Below are 13297 nucleotides of genomic sequence, written 5' to 3' on the forward strand. Positions count from 1 at the left end.
CCTCTCCCATCTACTCCACAGAATTAATGACATTAGACTGATGGAGTACTTAACGCAAGGGTGCAGTATTTTGACTCGGCTTGGGCTCCTTGGGATTACTTCTGGGCACAAAGATCAGAATAGATCAATATTTGATCATCGTTCTCCTCCCCTCCTACGGGTGCTTCCTTTCCCCCTTCCTCTAACTTCCTTTTCCCCTCCCCGTGGTGTGTCTCTTGTCTTTTACTCTTTTTGTATGTCCATGTTAAGGTTACTTTTGTGTCAGATTGTTTTTTTTTTTTTTTTTTTTTACAAACTGCCTTAGTTTCTCTTTTCGGTTTGTTGGAAGAGGTATTGATTGTCTTCTGACTTTCTCTGCTTATGATTGTAAAAGACAGTTGTGATTGTTCTAAATCTGTTAATAACTGATGTATCATCATTAATTAAAATTTACAGTTAAAAAAAAATCCAGACAGAGACAATAGTTTACTTAAAACTCTGTAAAATCTTTTTGGTGGTAACCCAGCTTTCCTAAATGCCTTTAATCTCACATAGCTTTCCTGGGTGATAGAGCTGTTATACTGCCAACACTCAGTGCTAACAACAGCAACCAAAGCTTGCTCCAGTCGCTGATGTTTAAGAACGTTACAAGTCACAGGAAATGAGGACACAAATTATTTTTACATCTTATTTATTTTCAATCACTAAAACTGCTTTCTTGTGTTTAAGTACATTACATGGTGAAATTAATGGTGTTATTCAAATCTATACCTCGTTCTGCAGAAAACAAGCCCTTGTTTGGTTTTGTAGAAGGAAAAAAAATGATGACTTTTAGAAGTAAGGGAGGAAAAAATAACATTTGGCAATAGTGGGAAAGGGATGAAAAACCCAGAAATCTATGTATCATTCCAAGAGGCACCTTATCTATTTATGTAACAATTTCCTATCATTTGTATGTTGATGTAGATCTCACTGGTGCTCAAGATGGCAGTGTAAGGATGTTTGAATGGGGTCACGCTCAGCAGATAACTTGCTTCAGGACAGGAGGAAATTCCAGAATAACTCGCATAAAGTTTAACCACCAAGGGAACAAGGTAATACCTTCTTCTGTGTGACATAGAAATCTAGTTGTTAATTATTTGGCTCAGTCAACTACAAACTGTAATTTGCTATTAATATGTAATTTTTTTTTTGAATGGTGTTCTTACAACTTTTTTCTTGACTTTTTTATTCCTGCGCCTCTCAATCCTGAGATATGGTCCTTAGTTTTCTGTATGTAAATATGGTTTTATTAGCCAATTGGGTGAGATAGGCAACAGAAGCCCACAAAGAAAAATTGAGTCCAGTTTACATACAGGGAAGGATGAGCAGGAACTGAGAGGCATGGGAACAAAAAATAAACCTGTCATCTTCAAGAAAACAGCAGTATTCACACCAGGTTAAAAAAAAAATTGTATATTTATGGCAAGTGACAGGTTCTCCTTATCCAGTTCCGAACTACACTTCGCTCTGATCTGACATTCTAAAACGTCAGAGCAGAGTAAGCTGCTTCCAGTAGATCATGCAATTGTTGGGGCGGGAATCTGACTGTCAGACACAGGCTGACTCCCCACGAGAAGACAAAGATGGTTTATTTATCAAAATGAGGAAATGGTTGCACATTAGGCAGTGTTCACATTAGGCAGTCAGGTCAGGGACCCATTCAGTGAGATCACCTTGACGTTGGTGAATGGGCTCACATTTTTTGGCCAAATTTTGTGCTAAGTATCTCATGTGTTCTTCCTAAATTTGCCTTAATGCAATTGAGTGCAACCATTTCAATATGTAAGCCTTCTTTTTGGTATGCACCTGTTCAGACTAGTTTCTAGATATTTAGAGATGGTTTATTAACATATCTACCTTCTTGATAACTATGTAAACAACACTGAACAAGCCCTGTGTATACAGATTGGGAAAGACTGAGAGCACTACTTTCCACAGACCCAATGATAATGTGATCACTGGATGAAGGTAATGAACAAGAGCTGCTCGGTCCAAGGGAACCCGTAAGCTCTGCTTTTTCTTTACATTTTTCCCAATAATAGCAAAAAATAAAGTGAGAGTAAAAATGATACAAAGCCCAATGTATCATATAAAAAATAGGCAAACATTATTTGAATATCCAAACAAAATGTTAGAGCTATTTAAAGAAGGGCGCAGGATTCCAGAACCATAACTGACGTGCATGGGAAGGGGGTAGTATTGTAATGATTTCAGGGGGCAGGGATTTCTTCCAGGCACCACACGCCCCTGAGCCTGGAAGAAATCAATATCATAAAGACAGAATATAACATTTCTCCACAACAAGACCATTAATATGAGGCATACAGGTAGACTAGTGTAACATTTCTATGACCTGTTTGCCCATATTAATAGGTCATATACGTCTCAGAGGGGTGGACCGATTCCCTTTAAATCCAAAAAAGCGAAGCTCCCAAAATAATACTTGCATCAAAAGATTTAACAACTCCAAAAATCTACATGCTAGAGAATATGAATAGCTTTCGAGACTTTTTTTTTTTAAACTACTAATACTACTTTGGTGCTTTTACCAATTTTTTTTTAAACTTTATTGCAAAAATTATTTTGAGTTTTGCTTTCCTCTTTGTAACACCATGCATAGCTGGCGATAGACTAATAACAGAGTTTGTAGGTTTTATCTCACTTTTCTTGAAGAATCTCATAATGAGAGACACAGCAAGGATCTTAGGCTAATTTCACATTTGCATTTGGAGGCGCAGCGGACGCTCACCGTGAAGCTCCGCCTCTTGCCGGTCAGCTCCGCCTATGGGCGCATGCTGCTGCATGCGGCCTGCGTACCCTATCTTTAGCATTGGGTACGCAGGCCGTGCGCAGGTATGCTTTTGCCGCCGCATGCGTCCTTTTGAAAGTGCAGCGAGCGCACCAAAATGCAACAAAAGCATACCTGCGCACGGCCTGCGTACCCAATGCTAAAGATAGGGTACGCAGTCCGCATGTAGCGGCATGCGCCCATAGGCGGAGCTGACCGGAAGAGGCGCGGCAGTGGGCGGAGCTTCACGCCAAGCGTCCGCTGCGCATCCAATCGCAAATGTGAAACTAGCCTTATAGACTTATATTTAGTTGTGACCTCTAGTTCTCTCCATGAAACACTAGAGCGATCCGGTTGGCGGTGATAAAAGGTTAAGATGGAGATGGGTGAGTATGAGAGTAAGAGGCAGAGTCCTTAGATTAGAAGCACCACTCCAGCACTGCAATATAAAAAAAAAATGCTGGAGTGTTGCTTTAAGCACTTGGCACAAGTCCTCAACCTATCATAATGAAATGATAAACTCACTGTTACCAGCATTACCGCCATATACAAGCTTTGCAATGGCCAAGAGTGATATGACTATTTTGGCTATGCTAAATCTGCACCGATCAATGTACATGCCAAATTGATATTTTTTTTTCTTCTTTTTTTTACAGTTTGGAATTGTTGATGCTGATGGATTTATCAGTCTGTATCAGACCAACTGGAAATACAGTTCAGCTAGTGGTGGTCCTGCCAAGCCATACATGGTAACTTGTTTTTTTTTTTTCCTCATTGCTCATATAGTGTGCATATATAATGCAGCGTTCTTTATAGACTATCAGCACCCATAACCTTCTTTGGCCCCCAGTATGTTTTAAGATTTTAGGGCCCCCATACACCAGCTTGGACTGGACCACCAGGGAACAGTTCATTTATTTACCAAACTACCAGTTTATTATTATATAGAAGCAGAGGTAAATATGTGGATGAGGGTAATGTAATATGTGCATAAAACTGAACAGTGGCTTTCCAAAATTAATATTACTGGTGGGCCTTTGGCAGCCCATCCGATAGTGAACATGCGCATCAGACAGCAGTTGCCTGAAAAATCTTTAGCCTGACAGCTACCTACCCCGATTGCTGCACACACGGGAATGCTTGTCTCGGCCGGATGCTCTTCTGCTCTATATGAAAGAGTTTTGCCAGACTCCTCTGCAGCAGATTATTTCCTGGAGAACAAAAGGATCATCCGTGCTACAATGCAGTGGATATCCATCAGGCCAGATCCTTCTCTGCACCGACATCACCTGTCAGGGGAGAGTCGAGAGACCCCAATATGCGTAAGAATGGAGGCCGATCCTGCCAATATTGACAGATTTGGCTGAATTTAGTCTAGCTAGCTACATGGGCCTGTATGAAGCAACTGAAGTACCTGGCTAAAAAAACACAGCAAATGTGAAATGGACATACAAGCTTTATGCTGTTAGATGAATGTGTTTTTCTATAAACCCCTCATGCAAGCTATTTTTTTCTCTTTTTCTTTGTATAGACATGGCAATGTCATAACAAAACCGCCAATGATTTTGTTTTCATAAGTTCATCTTCTCTGATAGCAACGGCTGGGCAGTCAAGTGATAACAGGTAATTGAAAGCTATTTTCATATATGTATGTGTTTGGTACGTAAGTACGTTTAAGGTATCCTGTATTCTTTTTAAAAATACAGTATCTTGTTTCTGCTAAGACACGGTCTTCTTTTATTGAAAAGAAGGGAAGCCTTCAATGCAGAGTTTATCTTGTAGTAATGTGTTTGTTGCTTCCCTCTTGTTTACAGGTTACCTCAAAATTTCCTGATAGATGGAAAGACAAAAAAAAGCCTGCATTTACTGTTAAGGGTGGTTCACATTGCGTTAGGGGCCATGCGTTGAGCACATCTGTTACATAGCTGCACTAACGCTATGTAACGGGTGCGTTAACGCACCCATTGGCCGCAATTATAGTAACGCATCCTAATGCATGCCGATATCGGCATGCGTTAGTGATGATGCGTTACTTTGACGCACCCTCAAACGCGGTCTGCAGTGTTTTCGGATGCGTCAGGTCTAGCGCACAGCGAACGGACGCATTCGCTGTGCATAGACCTGTATCGCTAACGCATGGTAGCAAAATGCTACCATGCGTTAGCGCATAGCGTTAGCGCTAGGACACAAAAGATGTAAAAAATGACATCAGCGTTAGCGGATCCGTTAAACGGATGCCTCTAACGCAATGTGAACCTAGCCTCATGCAGGTTTGGTGGTAATGACTGTTCTGTGTAGCATTGTCATAGCCCCGGTAATACTCCCTACTGTTGGCAACCAGAGGTGGAGTTGTAGTTTCCTATTAGTTCTGTGAAGATTACAGGACAAAAAGTTTTCATTAATTCAATCTAAATCCCTAAACGGAAATCCTTTATAACTTACTGCATGTATTTTTTATTAATTTATTATTAAGGTACGTTACCACATATCAGATTCAGAGTGGGTTAAAAATCTGTATATTACAATACAGAATTATAAATTAGACTTCAAGAAATCGCAGTCACATTCTGCAGAGAAAATCTGCAACATAAACGTGTCACTTTATGCTGTAGCTATTATCACAGATTTTACCCTTTGCAATGAAATGGACAGAAAATAAACATATTTTCTGCAACAAAATTTCAGAAAATGTTGGTGCATTGTTTTTTTTTTTTTTTGTTTTAATATCTATACAACACATGGAGAAATAGCATTGTGTAGTTGTGGGAGTGGTTGACTGTACTAGATTCCTTAATGATTGTAGTCTTTGCTACATCATTGTTGGGAGGCATTATCTTGAAAGGTCATACTTTTATGGCATAGTGATAGTGCGGGCTCAGAAACCGAGCCTGTGTCATCAGAAGCAGGTCTCAGCTGTAACATACAGCTGACAACCTATTACGTAAAACACAGGAAGGACCTCTTTTAGGGGTTCAGTCTGTTGTTCACCTCCAGAGAAAGAAGAAATTAATTAAAGTTGTTATCCTGGCTAAAACACAGAGGCCTGGCAGCTTAGATTTCTGAAATTAGCTCTCCCATACCCTTTTGCAGTCACCCATGTGGATCCAGCTCAGTTTGCTCCATGAACTGGTGTGACATCAGAAGTGATGATAACACTATTCACCTGTGATTGAATGCAGCGGTCAGGTGACATGAACAGTGCGTCATTGTGTGTTTCTCTGATGACACGCTGTTAGTAACTTGGCTGCTGCAGCCAGTCACAGTCTGCAGCGCCCGTCAAACCTTTACAACTTTATTAACTCTTGTGATCTGCAGCTTCTTCTGTCCTGCCCACTTATTCATTATGCTTGACCTTTATTACAGGTAAAACTCTGGTTTGGGTTGTATTTTTTCTGCTTTCAAAACATGGATAGCATGACTTTTAGTTCACGACTCTTAGGCTGCGTTCACACGTCGTGTTTTTTTTTCGCATTTTAGCGGCGGTTTTTACCGCGAAAACGGAAAAAAAACAGCATCCCATGCATTCCTACGGAATTCCGCAATGCTGTGCTAATGCTGCAGATTCTCCCACGGTGGAATCGCATCGCGGAAAAATCCGCAGCTTGCTCATTAATTTGCGGAATCGCGGCGATTCTGCCCACATAGGAATGCATTCTTCTGTTTAGTTTCCGCATGTGGCTGTGCCCACCATGCGAAAAGTAAGCAGAACATTTGCGGATGGTACCCACGGTGTGGAGGAGAGGAGACTGTCCTCCGTGCTGTGGGTACCATTTCCCTGTAAAAAATAGAATTAAAATAAAAAAATCGGGTTATATTCACCTTCCGATGTCCCGCGCAGCGTCCCCAGGCTTCAGCGATACACGCGGCAGCTCCCGTTCCCAGTGATGTATTGCGATGACCTTTGCTGACTTTGCGTCTCGCGATGCTGTAGCGGTCTCGTCGAGACCGCGACGTCATCAAAGGTCATTGCCGCAATGCATTACTGGGAACGGGACCTGTCGGAGCATCGCGGAGGCCTTGGGACGCTGCACGGGACGTCGGAAGGTGAATATAACACGATTTTTTTTTAATTATTTTTAACATTAGATGTTTTTACTACTGATGCTCCATAGGCAGCCTCAATAGTAAAAAGTTGGTCACACTCGTCAAACACTATGTTTGACGAGTGTGACCAAACTGTCAATCAGTTCTCCAAGCGATGCTACAGATCACTTAGAAAATACGTTGCAAAACGCTAGTTTTTCCGCGGGAAAATCGCGGGAATTTAAAATGCGATTTTCCCGCGGAATGGAATTCCGGAATTCTCGCGGTAACTTCATCGGGAATTTCGCTACGTGTGAACTTAGCCTCACTATGCAAGTCTCCATTGTCTTTCAACAGGAGGCTTGTGACACTTTTACGGAAGGCTTACCAATATATATGGTCAATTTATGGTCATAAACCAGAAGAAGAAAGAAATGTCTCCTAAATACATAAATGCTTGCTCCATTTTGCTTGTATTATTCTTAGCTACCTTTTTCTTTTTGTATGACCGAAAATAAGTGCTCTCTATTGATGAGTGTGGATGCCACTTTTCTACTATTACTACTATTACTATATTACCGTCCTTCTATGATGGTCGTTTACTTGTGCATCACTGCCGAGCAGCTCGTGGCATAGAGCAATGGAGGCATGGCCCAAAATACCCTTCTGTATCTATATATACTGTCAGACAGCGGCTGTGTATAATTCTGCACTAGAAATATGCAATAATGGTCCCATATGTGACCCAATCGCCTGATATCCATATCAAAATACAAAGTGTAGGCATAACTGCATATAAGTACATATCCTTCTATTTTTGTGTTTTTTCCAGAAATATCTGTCTGTGGGATACATTGGTTACACCGGCAAATAGTTTAGTTCATGGTAAGTAATTATCTTTCTCTCCCTATTCACATTTCACTTAATGGTTTTACATCTGATTACATTTCTTTTATTAAGTCAGCAAAAGCAAAGACAGATCTTTCTTTTTCTCTTATAGGAGATGTGTTCTCAGCTAAATCATTATACAGTATGATATCTGTGCCCCAAATATAAGCCTGTTAATACTGGCATTCACCAAATAATCTTTGGCTATATTATCTTTCCTAAGGCTTTGTTCACACGTTGCATTTTTGCTGCGTTTTTTTATGCAAATATTCAGCTGCGTTTTACTGTACCAGTAAAGGCTGAGATTTCAGAAATCCCACGAACACAGCTTGTTTTGTCAAAGAGCTATGTTTTTGCAAAATGCAGCATGTCACTATTTTCAGCCGGGTTTTTCAGCGTTTTTTTGCAGTGTTTTTGAAGTGGCTGCTGCAGGAGAAATATAGAGTATTACATGGTGGCCATATACATCAGTGACCAGCCATGTAGTACTAAGATAGCTGAAGTGCCTCAAAACAGGAAATACACTCCTAAAGTAGGAAAGAGGGGGATCCTGAGCAGGATAACCCCATGTATCACCCCTAGCAATGCATTTGGACATAAGTTGTCATAGCTCAGAGGACCATTATTCTAGGAAAACCCTAACTCAGCCAAAATATTGAAATTATAATCACTTTAAGTATCAATAAATTGTTGTGTTTTTTTCATTTGTATTTTCAGCTTTCCTTTGCCATGATAGTGGAGCAACTGTTATAGCTTATGCACCAAAAAATCAACTTTTGATATCTGGAGGAAGGAAGGGTGTCATTGGCTTATATGACTTGCGTCAGAGGCAGCAACGGCATTCATTCCAAAGCCATGATTCTGCAGTCAAGGCCATTGCTATTGACACAACAGAAGAATATTTTGTCACCGGATCTGCAGAGGGTAACATTAAGGTATGGTGTTCATAAAGGAACAATTTTATATACTGTGCTGTTCTATCAGAATATCTACAGATGGATATTATCTTATTTATTTTCTTTTTTCTTGGATTATAGTCTTTATTATTATCAATTCATAGACTACAGCATTCAAGATTCTGCAAGCTTTAGAGCTAAAATCTCTCACTATTCCTTGATGGCGCACAAAATGTCATGATTTACATTGTAACCCAGGGTTAAGACCTGGTGATACGATACACCCTCTCGGATGGGGGGCTGGCCTGCTGTCTCAGAGAGGGGGGCCGGCCTGCTGTCTCGAATGGGGGGCCGGCCTGCTGTCTCGAATGGGGGGCCGGCCTGCTGTCTCGAATGGGGGGCCGGCCTGCTGTCTCGAATGGGGGGCCGGCCTGCTGTCTCAAATGGGGGGCTCGGCTGTCTCGAATGGGGGTCCGGCCTGCTGTCTTGAATGGGGGTCCGGCCTGCTGTCTTGAATGGGGGTCCGGCCTGCTGTCTCGAATGGGGGTCCGGCCTGCTGTCTCGAATGGGGGTCCGGCCTGCTCTCTCGGATGGGGGTCCGGCCTGCTCTCTCGGATGGGGGGCCGGCCTGCTCTCTCGGATGGGGGGCCGGCCTGCTCTCTCGGATGGGGTCTGGCCTGCTCTCTCAGATGAAGGGGCCAGCCAGCTGTCTCGAATGGGGGGCCGGCCTGCTGTCTCGGATGGGGGGCCTGCCTGCTGTCTCGGATGGGGGGCCTGCCTGCTGTCTCGGATGGGGGGCTGGCCTGCTGTCTCGGATGGGGGGCCGGCCTGCTGTCTCGGATGGGGGGCCGGCCTGCTCTCTCGGATGGGGTCCGGCCTGCTCTCTCAGATGAAGGGGCCAGCCAGCGGTCTCGGATGGGGGGCCGGTCTGATGTCTCGGATGGAGAGCCGGCCTGCTCTTTCAGCCAAACATAAATGGTTCTGACCTAAAAGATGAGTTATGCATAGAATCACGTAAACTCACTCTATATGTGGTACACTGCAGCAAATCTACATATTGAAGGGCAGTTATGTATCATGTCAATTTTTTATTTTTTCCCTGCAACGTTCATTGTACAGCAGAAAAAAAAATCTCAGGGTGTAGTTTCTCCTTATCGCTGCTGCTATAAAGTGTCACAGACATACTTCAAGAAGGAGCTGCTTTGCACAAAGTGCAAGTTCTGGTTGTTACTCTAGCCAAATATTGTTATATATTGCTAACTTATAGAAGTATATTTGCTTATAAGCAAGCAAAGCCATCAGGAGGAATGGTTTGTATAGCAGATGCTTCATTCACTGAAGATTTGAGACAGAATAAGACCTTATTCACACATACATAGTATGGCGCTTTGTACATGTGGAATATTTAGTGACAGATTTGTCACCAAACATTTCCCAACCTCCTTCAGATGGGATCTATACAATTTTTGCGTCTAAATATAAAGTACAGACGCCGTAAATATGTGACTGACTAGAAAGTCTCTTCCTTATATTTCCATATACAGCAAAAATCACAAGTCAGCTGTGGTTTATTACACAGAAAAGATTAGGGGGAGCTGCTGTAGGACCCCAGGCTGTATAGTGAGATGTACATGGAAATAAGTGTTGTTTTTTCTGTTTCAGGTCTGGAGCCTGACCTCTTTCAATCTAATGCACACTTTCCTCAATGAGCATGCACGTCAGTCCATCTTTAGAAATATCGGGACCGGCGTGATGCAGATCGAGACCGGGCCCGCCAATCACATCTTTTCCTGTGGTGCAGATGGAACTGTCAAAATGAGAGTATTGCCGGACCGATTTAGTACAATTAACGACCTTCTGAAAAATGAAGTCAAATTTGTTCTCTGAACTTTTTACTTTGTACAGTTTAACCCTGTGGACTCTTTCCAATGCATCGTCCTGCACAAGCACTGAAGGTGGATTAAAATGTAATGTATTGGGTGAGACTAGGGGCCGGCAGATGAAATGTGCAATGCTTTAAAGATGTGCCACTATTATGCTTTTCTCAGTTTGTATTTATTTTTGTCAATCAATGTTTTTCTTTTCCGTTTTTGCCCTTGACGCACTGATGCCTTAAATGATTAACACAATCATTCATCAATTGAATGCTATGTTGCCTAAAATAGGAAAATGGATAAATATGTAAAATAAGATATATACATATATATTCCTACATTGTGCTGCTGCTGTTTTTTTTTCTTTTTATTCTTCTAAAATGTTTTCTCATGTGTTTTAAAATCTGCACATTTAGAGGCTATTTTATGAATTGTGTATAACATTTGAACCATAAGATTTACTTATCATAGTTATATATACAGACATTGCGATAAATTATATTCTAGGGCTGTTAAAGATCGTTTAAAAATAAAATAGGACACACAGTTGAGGTATTAATTTACCAATATATATGTGAAAAAAAAATTTCCTAAATTGATTCACCACAAAGAATCGTATCGTATTTGTCGCTGGCTTATTTTTATTTTGATGATCTTTAAACACACTTACATAACTGTGTTACAGCTTTACAGGAATGTTTTTTTGTATTTATAAGATTTATAGAAAGGTGTACAAGCATCTTTTCTTTTTTTTTTTTCTTTGCCAAAACTTAGGATTTTTACCTAAGCCTGAAAATTTACCAGTAAATTTACAATAAGATCCAATATCCCATTTCCACGGGCCACACGTGTGCATGCGCACACACCAAACACGTTTCTGGGGAAATTCTGGGACTCAAATCACATATGCAGTTTAAGTTTTTCTCCTTTTTTTTTGAGGGAATTAATAGAAGTAGGTTTTGCATTCACTCCTGGGTTTTAGTTGAAAAATGTCATCAAAATCTGTAAGTCTGATTCAGGTCTTGCATTTTAGTGGATAAAACAAAATACTAAACCTGGTTCTGCAGGGTGTGTAATCTTATATCATTTCCTAGCCTTGAGAAGACAATCACTTGTGATCATTTTGTTCCCTCATTGTTACCAGTGATCGCTAACTCTCTTTTCTGACACCGTGTCTGTGTGAACCACACAATGAAGTTACAACCCTACACACCAGCCAGCAGGTGTGCGGGGTCAATGAAGGTGTGCGGAGTCGTCACATCATCTACACGGGTCATATACGATGTTTATAACCCTTTCGAATGGGTTTACAATCCGACATTCACCAAATGTGGCCAGTTTGGCCTTTGTTGCATTAGGGTTTACACATTTTTCACCGTGTGGAATAGTGCAACCATTATTCCATACACCTGGCACCCAATAACAAACCTGAAACATTTTTTGTACACAAGTAAATCTTTTAGGTGATGGATGTCACAGGATCGCATCTAATCAACAAAATGAAGGGAGGCTGGAGGTGGTGAGTGCAGCCACAACATTTTAGGTCCAACACAATTGCTAAAACAAAAAAGGAAAATATGGCAGCATTCAAGTGTATGGAAGAAAACCATCTGTCTGAAAAGAGCCTAGTTTCATCAGAGTAACTGTCCACACCCTGACCTACTGTTTGTTTTAGGATAATTGGAGGGAATTTTGGCAAAACTACATTCACACCTGTATTCATATTTTTAGTGGGGTCTTAAACATATGACAAAAAAAAACACGAGCACAAACAAACGTTTAATTATTTCTCCAGTAGTGCAGTTGTATAGGTTAGATCTAGTGTGTGCAGAGCCAATATTCCAGCTGTGCTTTATTCTGGTCCGGCTAAAAGGTAAGATACAAACCTTCCCTGGCTAATATAACAATCTTCATTTTTCTCTTCTGTCCGTATATTTGCCTGTAACAGGGCTACAAGACAGATGTGTGATAATTAGCTGGTGTCCATGCTTTCCACTTGATTATGAAGCCATGAAATACGTAGCAGCATTGTCCACGTAGATCACAATTGGCTATTTTTCATCATCTTTAGACGTCAGCAGAAAACTCCTAAATTGTATATTTCCATACGTCAGAAGAATAATATGGTCTGCAGTACATTAGCCAATGCTTTCACTTAGGTTATACCGTATACTGCATAGCGACTGCAATGTAATGATGGTCTAGGTGTGAATGATCATATGTGACTTTTATAACATTCTCAGGACTTGGGTTTTTTTTAAATTACTCTAGTAAGGAAGACTTTTTAAACTATATTTTCGTTATTTAAACTGTTAGGAAAGTCACAAAAATTCTGAATATAAGCTTAAGAGGTGCAATAACTTAAAGTAGATGGGGTTCTACAATCCAAGATTAAAATCTAGTGTAACGCTAAGAAACATTGACCATAACTGTGTTAATAATTGACTGTTTAAAACAAATTATATAATAGATTACGGGAATGATATGCTTAACAATGGGAACAATTGTGTTTTAATCTCAGTTTCTAATGAATTATAAAGAAATGTGATTTGTCATGTACTAAGTATCTCATCTTTTAAATAAACTTAGAGACCATGCAGTCTGGTTTGACCTTGGTGCTTTGTACAATTTAGTGTTGGGGATATGGACTTCAAGTACATAAAACTTATAGAGGGTGGGCCTCGTACAACAAACCAATGATTGGTTCAAGATAATGCTTTTCCTTATTTATTGTAACTGTTTTTATAGCCCATAGAAAAATGAGTGCAGCTTTCATTTAACAGTGTAAGAAATGAATCGTATTATAG

General features: G+C 40.7%; 1 protein-coding gene across 1 annotated transcript in view; it reads left to right on the forward strand.

Annotated features, from left to right (window-relative positions):
* The window catches only part of DMXL1 (Dmx like 1), a 288913-nt gene extending 275824 nt beyond the window's left edge, over positions 1-13089 (forward strand). The window contains exons 38-43 of the mRNA XM_073554312.1: positions 946-1073; positions 3466-3558; positions 4341-4432; positions 7665-7717; positions 8438-8655; positions 10279-13089. Of these exons, the coding sequence (XP_073410413.1) occupies positions 946-1073; positions 3466-3558; positions 4341-4432; positions 7665-7717; positions 8438-8655; positions 10279-10503 (809 nt within the window). The 3' untranslated portion in view covers positions 10504-13089. The remainder of the gene's footprint in view (positions 1-945; positions 1074-3465; positions 3559-4340; positions 4433-7664; positions 7718-8437; positions 8656-10278) is intronic.
* Positions 13090-13297: the final 208 nt, after the last annotated feature.

Source organism: Dendrobates tinctorius, unplaced genomic scaffold, assembly GCF_039654945.1.
Source record: "Dendrobates tinctorius isolate UK_male_01 unplaced genomic scaffold, ASM3965494v1 ptg000003l, whole genome shotgun sequence".
Taxonomy (NCBI): domain Eukaryota; kingdom Metazoa; phylum Chordata; class Amphibia; order Anura; family Dendrobatidae; genus Dendrobates; species Dendrobates tinctorius.